Source organism: Notechis scutatus, chromosome 3, assembly GCF_049901735.1.
Source record: "Notechis scutatus isolate UNSWTSFEM ecotype Mainland chromosome 3, rNotScu1.2, whole genome shotgun sequence".
In the NCBI taxonomy this organism is placed as follows: domain Eukaryota; kingdom Metazoa; phylum Chordata; class Lepidosauria; order Squamata; family Elapidae; genus Notechis; species Notechis scutatus.
The window spans coordinates 57,658,960-57,673,510 of NC_142011.1; the positions used below are offsets into that span (position 1 = coordinate 57,658,960).

At 40.5% G+C, this 14,551-nt stretch overlaps 1 protein-coding gene across 3 annotated transcripts in view; it reads left to right on the plus strand.

The window, feature by feature from the left end:
- RNF220 (ring finger protein 220) overlaps window positions 1–14,551 on the plus strand; it is a 305,518-nt gene that overhangs the window by 207,808 nt on the left and 83,159 nt on the right. For all 3 annotated transcript variants that reach the window (XM_026665743.2, XM_087960155.1, XM_087960156.1), the window contains exon 5: window positions 4,021–4,066. In XM_026665743.2, coding sequence (XP_026521528.1) covers window positions 4,021–4,066 — 46 coding nt within the window. The remainder of the gene's footprint in view (window positions 1–4,020; window positions 4,067–14,551) is intronic.

Below are 14,551 nucleotides of genomic sequence, written 5' to 3' on the forward strand. Positions count from 1 at the left end.
AAAAGAAAATCACCATAATATATTTGTCAAGGAATACAGAGATTATGTAATTAAAACCTTAATTTCTGACCTCAGTTTTAGATTCAACAAGAAAAGCGTGAGTTGAAAGAAATGTGTATATTAGATTTTATGTTCTTATATTAAAGCAAGCAATATAAATTACTGTTAGGAGAATAGGAGATTGAATAATCTGTGGTTTGACCTCATAGTTCCTGTCTTTATTTGAAGACATATCCAAAGATCAAAATATTATACTCAAAGTTAATAACTTGGATTACTGTTAGTAAAATTATTTTGACAGATAGTATTTGCATTCATTTTACCTACTCTCTGCTCAAATATTCTTAGCAGATTAAAATGCCACTACTTTTAAGAAAATAAAACTTGATTGAATTTTATATATCATATTTTATGCTGCCTAAAATAATTTGCTATTCTCACTGTTAATGCCCTTTATCCCTAACTTATATGTACACACACCTCTACACCCATATTTCTTTATTGGTAAGAGTAGTTGACTGGGTCTCTTTGTAATATAAGAATGACTTTGGACTTCAATTTTAAGGAATGCTGAGATTGTCACAAAAAAGTCCCCAGCTTCTATGTAAAGGCAAGTGCTACATAGAGGGAAACAACCTCTAGGAGACAACCCTTCCCAAACAACCCTCTTTGCTTCATTTTACAGCATCTAGCCATCTGCCAACGAAAGGCAGATTAAAGCCAGCCAAATTCAATTTCTACTCACTGCTGCCACAGTTCGACATCTGGGGCTAAAGTGTCCCCAACAAAGCGAACATGACAGCCACATTGCTTTTTTGTCACATCTAGTAGCATGTTGATCTTCTGAAAGTCTCATAAAAATTTATTGATGTCTCCCATATAGCTGTGATTGGGAAGAAAAGTGTGTGCATGCGTATGTGTGTATTAATGCTTCTGGAATAGATTTGATTTGATATGTCTTGTTCTATTGTCAGCATCTGTTTAGCAGGGCTTTTTAATACTTTCTGGCTGCCGATCAGTCATCCCTAGCTTAGGATGCTGACTTGCATACAAATTTTATTATTAAGTACAATTCTTTCTCTCCACCATCTCCTTCTACTCCCCTAAACACCACCCCCAACCCATCCATCACCCACCCTCCCCGAGAAACAGAGGGGGATCTCCAGCTGTGGGAGTCATGCAGTGCAAAGCATCAGCCTCAGTAACATATATCAGAGCCCTAGTTTTGCCTGTTGCAGGTGCTTTGTATTGGTAAATCGAATCATGGGGAAATCATTTATTTCCTAATGCTGTTTGTGGCATGTTAGTGAGAGAATTTACATGAGAGAAATTACTTTAATAACCAAAAAAATTACAGTGTGGGGTCTCCCCGCCCCATCGCCTTTGATGTGTAATTGTTTCAAATTTAACCTGTCTCGAGTGAGGTTGAAAGGCATTATTAAATGTGAAGCATCTTGCTCCGGGGAAGGAAGGGAGAAAGTGGGAGGATCACCATGTTGTGAGCCTCCTTTCAGCCATTAAATAGAAATGGAGTGAAATTAACAAATCAGCCAACCAAATAGAGAAGGAATTCCTATAGTTTGCAGAAAAGCCTATCTAATTTTAGTTATTTTCTACTCATCCACCCTGTGTCATCTTTTCTTCAGACCCAGCCCTGAAGGGTGTCTATGTTTGTCGTCCCTGAGACTAAGATTGTATATCTATTCTATTCGAAAGCTGTATTACGAAGTGGCCCAAGTGTTTTGTGAATGCCTAGAACTCCTGAGGAATGTAATTTACTTAGATTTAGAAATTTAGCTGAACATCAAATTGTTTCTGAATGGAAAGCACTGATGGCCAACTACAGGGTAACAGGGCAGTTCATATGAATAACCCAGCCCATGGAAGGTACCATTTGTTAATGTGTATGGGCAATTATGTGGAAACAAGATTGGCTCAAACGGGAGAATGAATACTATAGCTTTTTAGTAGTATCTGTACTCCAGCATCAGTAGTCACAGGAAGTAACATATTGTTTACTGCCCATAGTATAGCAAGTTTCTATAATTTTTATAGAAATGCACTAAATGAGAGCCACAGTGGTGTAGGAGGCCTTGAATTCTAATCGTCCCAATAACTATGAAATCCAGAATTTGGGCCGGTCTTGTTCTTTCAGCCAATCTGACTTCACAGGGATGTTATTTGGAAGACAGGAAGCAGGAGCATTATTTAAGCTACCTTGGGTTGTATAGTACAAACTAAAAGCAGGATTAATAATAATAGTAATAGGTGCCTTGGGTGCAATCCCAAAACAACTGGAACACCATTTGGACACCATCAGCATGGACAAAATCACCATCTGTCAATTGCAAAAAGCAGCTTTACTTGGAACAGCTTACACCCTGCGGTGATACCTTTAACACCGTCAAACACCAACATCTGCCTATCCCAGATCCTTGGGAAAGACTTGATAGGTGGATAAAAATGCCAAATCCAGGCTGGCTGACAATGCAACCAACCATAGTAATAATAAACATACAATATACAGTATGTTGATGCTTTACTAGAATATCTATAATCTAGAAATACAGTCTCTCACATACTGTATTGAACATTGATTTCATCCAGGTTTCTGTTCTCATAGCAGTCTGAAGAGCCAACCAAATAAAAAATGCCTTTATTTTTTCTCTTTGCTTTGTCTCAGGCCTACCTAGCTAAACTGGAAGGCATTCTATAGTACCCATTTAATTTAAGCATTGCCTGAATAAACATGCAGCCAGAGCATGCTGTTTTTCATTAATCTATATGCTAACTGACATTTTATGCTAACAGACGTTTTTGGACATTACCTCAAGAGCTGCTCCCCAGATCAATGTCCTGTGTAATACAAAACTGAAATGCTGTAGAAACTTTCTGTAGTTTGGTGGCTGAAGTTTCACCTTGGATAATAGAAATTTCAATGTCAATCCCTGTTCAACTTCTATGTTAATAAATCTCTTTCCTCAGTTTTTTATGAAGGTTATATTATATAAGATTAGAAATAGCAACTATGCTACCCAGGGTTTTGAGGAGGAAAAATGAAATGCACATTTAATTATTGGTAGTCCCTGACTTACAACAATTCAGTTAGTGACTGTTCAAAGTTAAACACTGAAAAGAGTGACTTGTGACCATTTTTCATATTGACGACCATTGCAGTATACCCAGGACATGTGATCAAAATTCAGATGCTTGGCAATCGATTCATATTTATCATTTCTATTTTATTTATTTATTTGATTTGTCAATCACTTACAAGATAATAGGTATAAGTATAAACACGAGTAAGAATACAGGAAATAGGTACAAATAAATGGGGACAATAGGACAGGGATGGTAGGCATGATGGTGCACTTATGCATGCCCCTTACAGACCTCGTAGAAATGGGGTGAGGTCAATAGTGGATAGTTTAAGATTAAAGGAGTGGGGGGTTAGAGGATGTAACAACAGAGTCAGGTAGTGCATTCCAGGCATTGACCACTCTGTTGCTGAAGTCGTACTTTCTGCAATCAAGTTTGAAGTGGTTTACATTGAGTTTGTATACGTTGTATATAATGTATATATATATATATAATATAATCTATATAATGGTTGCAATGTCCCGGGATCCTGTCAGGGACCTTCTGAACAAGCTTAGTCAATGGGGAAGTCAGATTCACTTAATAACTGTGTTACTAATTTACCAACTGCAGTGATTCACTTAACAACTGTGACAAGAAAGATCATAAAATAGGGCAAAACTCACATAATTGTTTCACTGAGCAACAGTAATTTTGGGTTCAATTGTGATCGTAAGTTGAGGGCTACCTTTAATACAAAAAGGAAGTAATATGGTAGGAGTGTACTGCCGTTGTGATCTTTTAGCTTCCAGAAGTTTACTCTGACGGATATGAATTTTATGGAGAATGTTTTACAAATAAGCAAGAAGGACTTTGAAATCCTCCTTTGGGAAGAGGTTACCCTACATCTATTTATGTTCTCTTCTTTTTCTATTTTGATAGTAAGAATGCTTTACTGAAGGATGTCATGGCCCCAGGAACTCCCAAGGTAAGTGAGCTAAATCTGGTAATCTTTTGTTAATTTCCATTATCTTTTCTGTTTCTACAAACATTACATTGTTTATCTGATCTAATTTCTCCTTTCATCTTTCTTCTGCTTTTCTCTATGGTACACAGAACCTCCCTCCCTCCCTCCCTGTGTGCCTAACAATAGTTGGGCATAGGATGCTTGTTAAAGCCATCACTGTCTTTATGCATACAGATCCCTCAGGATAGTATCTTGGTGCATAGTGAGGATATTTAGAAAATGGGCAGAATGATTATTCTAGAATAGTTCTAATATAATTGGTATTAACCTCTAAACACTGTACCTTCATTTTGAATGTTTGGAAAACTGATGATGCCAGCATCCCTGCCTGTTGTGTTACCAACTATTCATATATTGGATCATAGAGATGATGTTACAGTTAGTGCAGGGTTAAACTATATCGAGTTACAGTGTTAGGATGCTGACCATATTTTCTTGCAAAAGTGTGCTTCGTGCAATTGAGAGTCATGGTGTCACATTTTATCATAAGCTTCTAGTGTTATGTGTATTATGTTCTATATTATAATGTTTTAGCACTGCTCTAGCAGATTAAGATCCATGATTATTAGTAATAGCAAACGCAACCATGAAAATGCAGAATGCAAGAAAAAGTTTCAGTTACAAATCAGGAATCTTCAGACTTGCGTTTGAGATTTTAAAATGTAGAAAACAAAAGAACAGCATGAGAAAAAGCTCGTCTCATACTTTCTGTTTATGCTCATTGCTGGCTTGTGATATCTCTTCAAATACCAAGCCTGAAAAAGAATTAAATCAGCATATTAACTGTTTGGAGGTAAATATTTGTGACAGTTACTAGATAACCAATAAAAATCGTTTTCTCCTAGCAGGGATGAATCTTAGAAGCTTCAAACAACAAAGAATCTAATTTGTTTTGAAGGAGGGGATTAAAGCAGAATAGTTGAAGGGTCCTATGTAACCAAAATTACACATCTGCTGGGACCACATATATTCTCTTCTTCTGTGCATCCTCTGTCCTGAAAGAATATTTAGAAGGATCTTTTGGGTTTTTTTCAGCCATTTGGCCAAAAATTGTTATTAGTATTTGGATAATGAGCTGGCTTGTAGATACAAAAAAGTATACTTAAAACAAGACCAAACTTACAATGACTATGCTGGCTGATTGTCCTGGGAATTGTTGCTCCTCAGCATCTGGAAAGCTGCAGATTCCCTACTCCTAATGTACAGCTTTAATTTGCTGCATTATTATCCATAAAGAACTGTCACTCGTGACAAGATGTTAGAACCATCCTCCCCTAATATGGGCATTGTGCAGATGCATAAATACACTAATGCATAATTTTCAGAATGCTCAACAACAAACATGCTATAATGAAACTCTGCAAAGTGGATGGAGTATTTTTATACCCCCTTATTTACAATTTCTATTTGCAAATACTTTGTTTTGCTTTCCAAATATATGAGCTAATGAGTACTTGATCACTAAATCTAGATGTCCAGTCAGTTTTAAATTTCTTTTCCCACAGCTCCTTCATAGCTTATTAGACCATTTTTGTCTAATACATTATTGTCTGTGCCCAGTTATTAAAAATCTCACAGGAGAAAGTATTTGATGAAATTGTCTCCAGATATTTTACTATAGACAATGTGCTCTTTTCTTAAATTTCTCTCTAGAGTTTGAGTTGGGAAGGATATAATATAGTATCACGGCCCTTTGGGTGTATAGATGTTAGAAACAGCATTGCTAGGTATTTCTATGATGACCTTGGGGAAATTACAAAATACCTCAGGGCTTCCTATTTAAAAGTAAAAGACAATTAAAAGATGAATAATTAAATCTGCTCGTTGTGGCTGTAAGGAGAAGGAAAAAAAACCAAAGAACCGTCTATTGTTTGTGAAATATGTCAGTAGTTAGGGCTAGTATTCATGCCAGAGACGATAGTAAGAATATTGGTTCTATAGAAATAAGCTAAGAATCTGATTTACTAAGTATTTACTAAGTATTCCTAAATATTGTTTGTTGAAAGGAAATTTTATTGAAATAAGTGAATTTACTTCCAGGCAAATAAATTTAAGGTCAAAATGTCTTTCTATTTTTCCATCTTTGTTTAATTTTACAGGAGAAATAAAAACTATCTGGTTCTGATTACTTAACATTAGTTCGAACATAGTTCATAATTCAAGCTTGTGAACTGTGAGATAGATAATAAAGGTGCTATAATCTGAAATCAAGTTCAAGCATGACTTCTCTCCAAACAGTCAGAAATTTATTGAAATGCTTTAAGTTTTAGGAACATTGCCTAAATCTTACAGTAGATTTATATTTTTAAAAAGCTCAAGTTCCATGCAAGTCTGAGAATTAGCTAATGCCAATCAGTGTAGATACTATTAAGTTAAATCAGGAGTGGGGAATGATGGACCTTTTATGACTTGTGGACTTCAACTCCCAGAATTCCTGAATGAACCATACAGGCTCAGGAATTCTAGGAGTTGAAGTCCACAAGTCCTAAGGGGGCCATAGTTCGCCACTTCTGAGTTAAATTGACCAATGCTATGATGCAGATTGGTGTAGATTTGAAGTGGTTTGATGTGATTATGATGTTACAAAAGGGTAAAAAATGAAAGTATCCTTCATCCATGCAAACTGGAATAAGTCTTCTTCTCAGTTCCCTTTGCAGCATAGACTCTAGTGCACTTGTCTCAGGTGTAACACAAAGGGTCAAGTTATCAGAATGTTCTTTCATCACACATTGCTGCATTAAATGCTTTTAAGCCTTCTTAAAGTCAGGTTTGGATACTCAAAAGGGGCCAGTGGGAGTCCAAATTTACCTGAACTTGAAAAAGTGCCCGAAAATAAAAATGTTTATGTTCACAACTTGGAACTGATACTTCTGGCTCTATGATAAAGCACAACAGAGGCTGCTATCATTCATTGCATTGGGGTTACAGTTCTCAAGTGATAACAGCTATTAACAACACTTTGACTGCTTCCCCACTATGCAGGGGAGGGTAGGAGACAGAAAACATGTCAAGCCATCACCTCCATGTTAAGTGATAAGTACCTATTTAGATGGCAGAGTTAAAGTCCAACGCATCAGGCAGGAAACACTTACCGCAGAGAGAAGGAAAAGGCCAGAGCGAGATACAAAAAGCAGGGTTAGGGTATTTGTTGTGCTGACAGCAGCTGTGATTGATTGTTTAAAAGAAATAAACTGCCTGTGTTTTCAGGGCTATCAAAAAGCAGGAGCCCAACACTTAATAGTTTCAAATGGGTGGCCTTGAAAGGAAGCAAAGTGTCACTGCTGCCAGCTCACTGTTTGCCACTCCTGACTCCTGACCTGCCTCTTAGAGAGGGGAGGAGGCAATTAGGATGGGAGAGTGGCAGTGAACATGCATTGCAATGGTGAGGCCTTTTTCAGTGTGATGATGGGACAGACCAGCTGGATCTGTAAGTAAAAAAAAGAAAAGTGGGAAGAAGTGATATGAAAAGACTGGAGGGGAGAGGAAGAGGAAAAGTAAGGAAATAACCTCAGATTGCTTCAGAAATGAGGAGGGACCCATGTGATTTTCCACTAGAAATGACCACAAGCTCATTTGCACTTAATCACAATACAGTTGTGTCTTGCATCTTTTATTTTTCCTGCCATGTCCTTCCAATGCTTTTAAAGCTCATGTCCAGACATCCTTAGATCAGAAATGATCCACAGACCATTTTTAGAGGACATGTCCTCGTGATCCAGTCGCTGCCTTGTCCTCAGTCTACTGGGATGGCAGCCAAACATTTTAGCTGTTCTGGTCTTATAAAAAGCATTGTCTTAATTTCTTCTGACACAGGTTTTTGTAGTACAAACAATTTATGACATCCCATTCACTACCTTAATGATGATTTTGTCAGGGATCCTATTGGCTATTAATGGCCTCTGTGATCCCACCCTGCTCCATCACTGGACAGTGCTCTCCATCCCTTTTTGATTTGAGCTGTAGGAGAAGCCAGTTATCTGATTTTTATTTCTACATAATGCCAGATCTGTGCTTCACAAAGTGCCACCTGAAAGACTACTAGATTTCTTATTAAAGTATTTAAAGAGAGCTGCTTGAAAGGAAAAATTGGCTGCAGGTCAATTCAAACAGGGAAAGAAATACATTAATTGTTTTGTCCCAAATGAGTGCAAAGGAGTGATTAGTTCTGCTTGAGTTCAGACCACTATTCCAGCTATGTATCTAATCACTGCCATAGCCAAGGAGTTAATTGCCTTGATGGTATTTCCTCCACTGAGTTTTGACTTTAGATTTTCACTCTCGTGATATATTTACTTCTAACCTTCTTCTTGACTTCAGTGTGATTGATGCTGTCAGCTTCAAGGATGACCAGGTGATCTTCATCCAGACTCTTGATGTTATTTCCATAGGGCATCTTGATTCCTTCAGTTTTCTGTATTTTCTCCTGTTGATGGTAAGAGTGGCACATTTGTCCAGTTCAAACTCAGTTTCAATATCTTGGCTGCTTTATGCAGTGTTGAGCAGTGATTCTATTTCAGATGGTGTTTTTCCATACTGTTTCAGATCATCGATGTAATGAAGATACAGAATAGCCTGGCAGATATTTTCAGTGGCAGTTTGGTTGACAAGGGAAGCAGTCCAATAGCAAACAATCATGGTGGTGATAGTGAATCTCCTTGAAAGATCCCTTTTTTATATACATATTAACCTCTCTCAATCACCATTGATTAGCAGCCCTGTCTTCCATTGTGCCATTGATCTTTGCACAGAGTTTCTGATGTTCTACAGACTCCTATTATTTCTAGGAATTTGATTATCCAATCATGTGGCAGGCAGTTGAATGCATTCTTCGAATCAATCCACCCTACCTTCAAGTTGGTCTTCTTTCTCTTACACTTTTCTAAAATCATTTTGTCAGGAGCTGATCTTTTGTTACTCTGCTATTAGGGTAGTTTCCTTTCTGCTCAGGTGGGAAAAGCTTGTGTTAGACACTGTTTATTGCATCAGCTACCACATCAGTTAGTAATTTGAAACTTGTTGGTAACCATGTAATTGACCTGTAGTTCTCTGTGCTGCCCCTTTTGATGGATTTTTTTTAATGAGGTAAATTTTGCTTTTTATTAACCTTTATATTTTGGCCACCTAATGAGAAGAGAGGACTGATTGGAAAAGACCCTGATGTTGGGCAAGATTGAAGGCAAAAGGAGAAGGTGGAGCAGAATCCCCTGATGAAGGGAGATTAGATGGGCTGGGATCCTCCAAGGAGGTGGAGGTGGTTCTCTGCCCATAACCCCAACCGTAGAGCCTCTCCCATGAGGGCTCTGGACCTCACCCCCCCTTGCCGGTTGACATGAGCCATGGCAGCCATGTTGTCCATAAGGACTAGAACATGAGAGCCGGTCACTGAGTGCCTGAAATGCTTCAGAGCTAGAAAAATGGCTCTGAGCTCTAGCCAATTTATGGGAAGGGCCTGCTCTGACCTGGACCAAGGTCCTGAGCTATCTGGCTCTGCATATGGGAACCCCAACCCAGGAGTCTGGCATCGGTGGTTATCACTAGCCTGTCTGGGACCCTGAAAGGAGTCCCTTCCAGATTAATGGGGAACACCACCAATTGAGAGATCTCCGGATTTGTGGAGGGAGCGGGACCTTGATGGATGAGTGGCTGGTTCCTGCCTATTGGTAGGGAAGCAGGAACCATTGGAGTGGACGGGAGTGAAAAAATCCGTGACTCTGGAGGATATGACAGGGTAATTTGCAGATCCTGATGGGCTGCATGGATGGAGGAGGACAGAATCAAAATGTTGTCCAAGTAGCATTGGATCCTCACTGGACAAGAAAGCAGAGATGCCATCAATGCTGCCAGAACCTTTGTGAAAACCCTTGAAGCCGATGAGAGGCCGAAGGGAAGTGCTTGATACTGGTAATGGGTATTCTGATAACAGAAACGGAGAAACTGGCAATGATGAGGCCAATGGGGATGTGGAGGAAGCCTCCATGAGATCAATGGAAGAGAGGAGATTGCCCTCCCGAACGCTCTAGAATGCAGAGTCTGCATTTTAAATTGCCTGTATTTTACAAATAGGTTGAGAAATTTAGATCCAGGATGGTTCGCTACCCCCCCCTGAGGCTTTGGGAACGATGAAAAGGCGAGAGTAAGCCCACGTCCCCGTTGAGAGGGGGAACAGATTTGAATAGCTCGGATTTCAAGAAGTAGTTGAATGGCCTGATTCATGAGGTCTTGCCTTGAAATGTCCCGAGAGACAGGACAGATAAAAAAAAACTTGGGGGGTGGCAGTAGGAAGTCCAATTGTAATCCTGACCTAATAGTGCTGAGCACGCAGGCATCCGCCATGACTCCTCCCATTTGGAGGCAAAGAAGGCTAGGCGACCTCCGATGGGTGGGGAGAATGAGGGATTACTTAGAGCGACAGCAGGAACGACCCCCACCCTCCCAAAAGGGCTGTTTACCAGTATAAGGAGCTGGGCAATAGTCAGCTCTCTTCCCAGAGGAAGGGAGAATTTTACGTTTATCTCTCGTTTCGATGAGATAAGGTTCCAGAGCATCACCAAAAAGCTTATCACCCGCGAATGGAACTGAAGCCAGCTTCTATTTACGGTGTGACTCCGCCTGCAAATTTCTGAGCCATAACAGTCTTCTTGCTGCTACTGAAGATGCCATGGCCCTAGATGCAAATTTGGCGGAATTGAGAGTGGCATCTGCAGTGAATTCCGCCGCTGCGATAATCTTATTAAGGCTTTGGTGAGACCGAAGGTCAGATGTAGGCAATCTAATCTGGCGTTGGTGCAGCCACTGTATGGATGCCCACGTTAGAGTGCCAGGAGATGAGAATGAGGCCAGAACCGGAATGTCAACAGAAGGCATTGCCAGGGTATTGTCCAGGGCTGCGCTGACATTGTAGAAATGCTTATCCAGAGAAGATGGGCGAGGACCTGCCGAAGGGGAAGCGCACTGTTCCTTGACCATGTCCAGGAACAAAGTGGGAGAAGGCAAAACCCCTGCATGCACTACAGGCTTGGAGAAGAGTGAGTCTCCCTGGCTAGAGGGAATTCCTTGTGGCTTGGGAGCCACTTCCTCTGGCGACAGCTTGGCAGTGACCAAGGCCTTGCTGAGTAATGGCCTGAAGAGAGAAGGATTGAAGACCAATGCAGAGGATGTCTGCTCTGGGCAAGAGTCCTCTTCCTCTGAAAGATTTTGGTCAAAGGTCTCGCCCTCTTCACGTTCTGAACGAGAGGAGTAACTGTGTTCAGATGGTGAAGCCCTTCCCTCCTCATCAACCTCCTCCCATTCTGGTAGAGAAGAATGGACCCTGAGGTCCTGGGGCCTGTGTAAATCAGGGTGATGAGGCAAGGATAGATTGAGAAGGAAGAAGGGCCTGAACCCTTTCCAGAGGTCGAAGGATTTGCTTGAAGCCTTCAGCCAATCCCTGCCTAATGGCCAAAGAGACAACATCTTGGATATTCCCTGGTCTATGCTCAAAGGTAGAGGCAGAAGGCCCGCTGCTGTGGGAGTGAAGGTGGCTTCAGGCCTAGATTGAGAAGAGGTTCGAGGCCTGGAGGGAGGGGGAGGAGCATAGGGCCCAGAAGCCTGTTGGAAATAAGGCCCAGATCTGCTTAGATCCTGAGGATCATATTGTACTGCAAAGGCCTCAGGAGACCAGGATGGAGGATGGAAAGGCTCATAGATAACTTCTCCTCCCCTGGGAGGGCTTGGCTGGGGCCCACGGGTATCACCTAAAACATGCTGTAGTTGCACTCTCTTTTGTTGAATAGCTCTGTTGAACTGCCTCTCTAGGGCTGCATGTCTGCACTTTTCTGCCCTCAACTCAGCCTGAGTTGCCTTCTTAGGGGCTAGAGCCTTAGCTCTCATTTTAGCAGCCACCTCCCTCTGGACTGATTGGGTGCGTTGCCTATGATTTTTTCTCTTATTGGGCTTAAGAGACTGTTCCACTGGGGGGGGGGGAACTCTGCCTGACCCTTATCTTGCTCCATTTGAAGAATAAAGGCTCTTACAATGGAAAGAAACTGTTTGTAAATTTTTTGTATTAACTCCCTTAGGGTATAAATTGGCCCCCAGGCTTACAAAATGGCCGCTCACCTCATGGTGGAAGGCTTCAATCCAAGATGGCCGCTGACTATGGGAACAGGCTCCAAGATTGAAGAATCTCTACTTAGGCTATAAAGAGCCCCGAGTGAAGTCAGCAAAGGAAAGGATAGCCACTGGCCACACGATCAGCTGGCTGACGCTGGTATCGGTTTGCCGATTGCTTTTTACGACCACTCAAACTGCAGGCATGGGGGAGGTCTACAGACCCTGCCCAACTTGCCTGAACAGCACTCTGGCAATGCTGCTCCCAGCGCTGTAGGAGAGAGAGAGCCCTGCTCTCCTGGAAGAGCAGCTGCCCAGATCCTGGGAGCTGCTTGAAATGAGGAAAAACGGTACTGAAGATCGCTAGTGAGTGTTATCTAACAGAAGCTTTCAGAGACACAGCTACTGACTGAAAGGAGCTGAGTCAAAAGCTGGGGTCTCTTCCAGGGGCTGGCTTTTATATCTTAGTACAGACTCAGCTAAATGACGTCATAGGAAGGAGTCAACCCATCATGGGCTCTCGATGCAGCATGGAGGAGAAGAGAACGCAGTTGCTCTTGATATGATCACAGAGGTCATTTATGTAGAGTATGAAAAGAGTTGGTCCTAGAACACTGCCTTGGGGGACACCACTATTGACAGGTACAGAATTTGATAGGACGCTCCCAATTTTGACCATTTGTTGTCTGTTTGACAGGAATGCTTCTATCCAGTTAGGCAGGTGTCCAGAGATACCGTTAGATTTTAGTTTTAGGAGTAGTTTGTCATGTACCACTGAATCAAAGGCCTTACAGAAATCTATGCAGATTGCGTCTATTGCTTTGCCCTGATTGAGTTGTGTAGTCAATATGTTTTTGCAGTGTAAGAGTTGCAGATTACATGATAGTTTTTTCCTAAAACCAAATTGTTTATTAGAGAGTAGGTTGTTTATTTCTAAGTGGAGGATGATGGTTAATAATTGATTCCATGACTTTACAGGTGACTCAGCATAAAGAGATTGGTCTGTAATTTTCAACTAGGCTGGGGTCTCCCTTTTTGAAGATGGGGATGACTGTGGCTTGTGACCATAGTTTTGGCAAGGAGCTGGTCCTGAAAGATTTTTCAAAGATTATGCTTAGAGGTTCGGCTATGGCAGTGGGTAGCTTTTTTAAAAAGTAGGCACATATTCCATCCGGTCCAATACATAGAAATGGTTTTAGATTGCGCAGTGCTTTTTCAACAATGTCTTCTGTAAAATCGATATGTATTAGATCATTGTAGTTGTCTGTGGTTCAAACAGGAAATACTGGGCATGATCCACTGCTGTTTACAAATACTGAGCCAAAGAATGTGTTAAAGAGGTTGGCTTTAATAGTGTCGTCTTTGCAGTCTTTTTCATTAAGTCCTTTCAGGGGTGGGATGGACCTTGAGTCTTTTAGTTTGTTGTTTACAAAATTGTAGAAAGTATGGGTGGAATTGGTTTGTAGAAGGTTTTCTTCTTGTTTAATGTGATAATTGGTGCATTCAGTTTTTATCTTGTGGCACAAATTTTTGTATTGGCTTTTGAAGTTGCCAACGTGACCAGATTTGTTTTTCCACCAAAGTGATTTCTTTTTGGATTGAAGCTTCCTTATTGTTTTGGGTAATTAAAAGATGATTAGATAATGTCATTGATGCAATGAATATGAATTTGAGCAAACTTGGGAGACAGTGGAGGACAAGGGAGCCTGGCATGCTATAGTCTGTGGGGTCGCAGAGTCAGACACGATTTAGCAACTGAACAACAATCAAGGTTTTGCTAGATGTTAACCAATCTTCAATTTCATCTCCTTGCAGTAATTGTTAAACTGCATGGCAATGAGTGAGTATAAACCAGTCAGATGTTTCAACCCAAAATCATCTTCACATGATGTTAACCATTTCCTGATTTTCCTTGCCCTTTACTATACAATAAAAGCTGTTATTACAAGTTATTTCATTTCAGCTTCTTTTTTATTTTTATTTCCGTCTTTTATCCAAGTTGTATTTCTTTGGGTTGTCCCATAGTTGTACTCAGAACTGTACTATTTCTTCTTTATCAAGTGTTGATTGGTTTATTGCAGTCTCTCTATTAATGGATTGGTAGAAACTTTTCTGATTCAATTGAAATTGGAAATTCTGCCTGTAGTGTGCAATTCAAGCTTTGTGTCTGCTCATCTATTGGCTGTTATATATCAGAGTATATGGGGATACATTGAACTGATGACACTCCAACCTTATGTAGAGGTGCTATTGGTCTGGATTCAATTTTCATTCCTAATTAAATAAGCCCATCTCTAGTTTCTTATTGAAAAGACAGAGTTATGGAATTTAAGTTTCAAGCTTCTATCCTATAGTAGG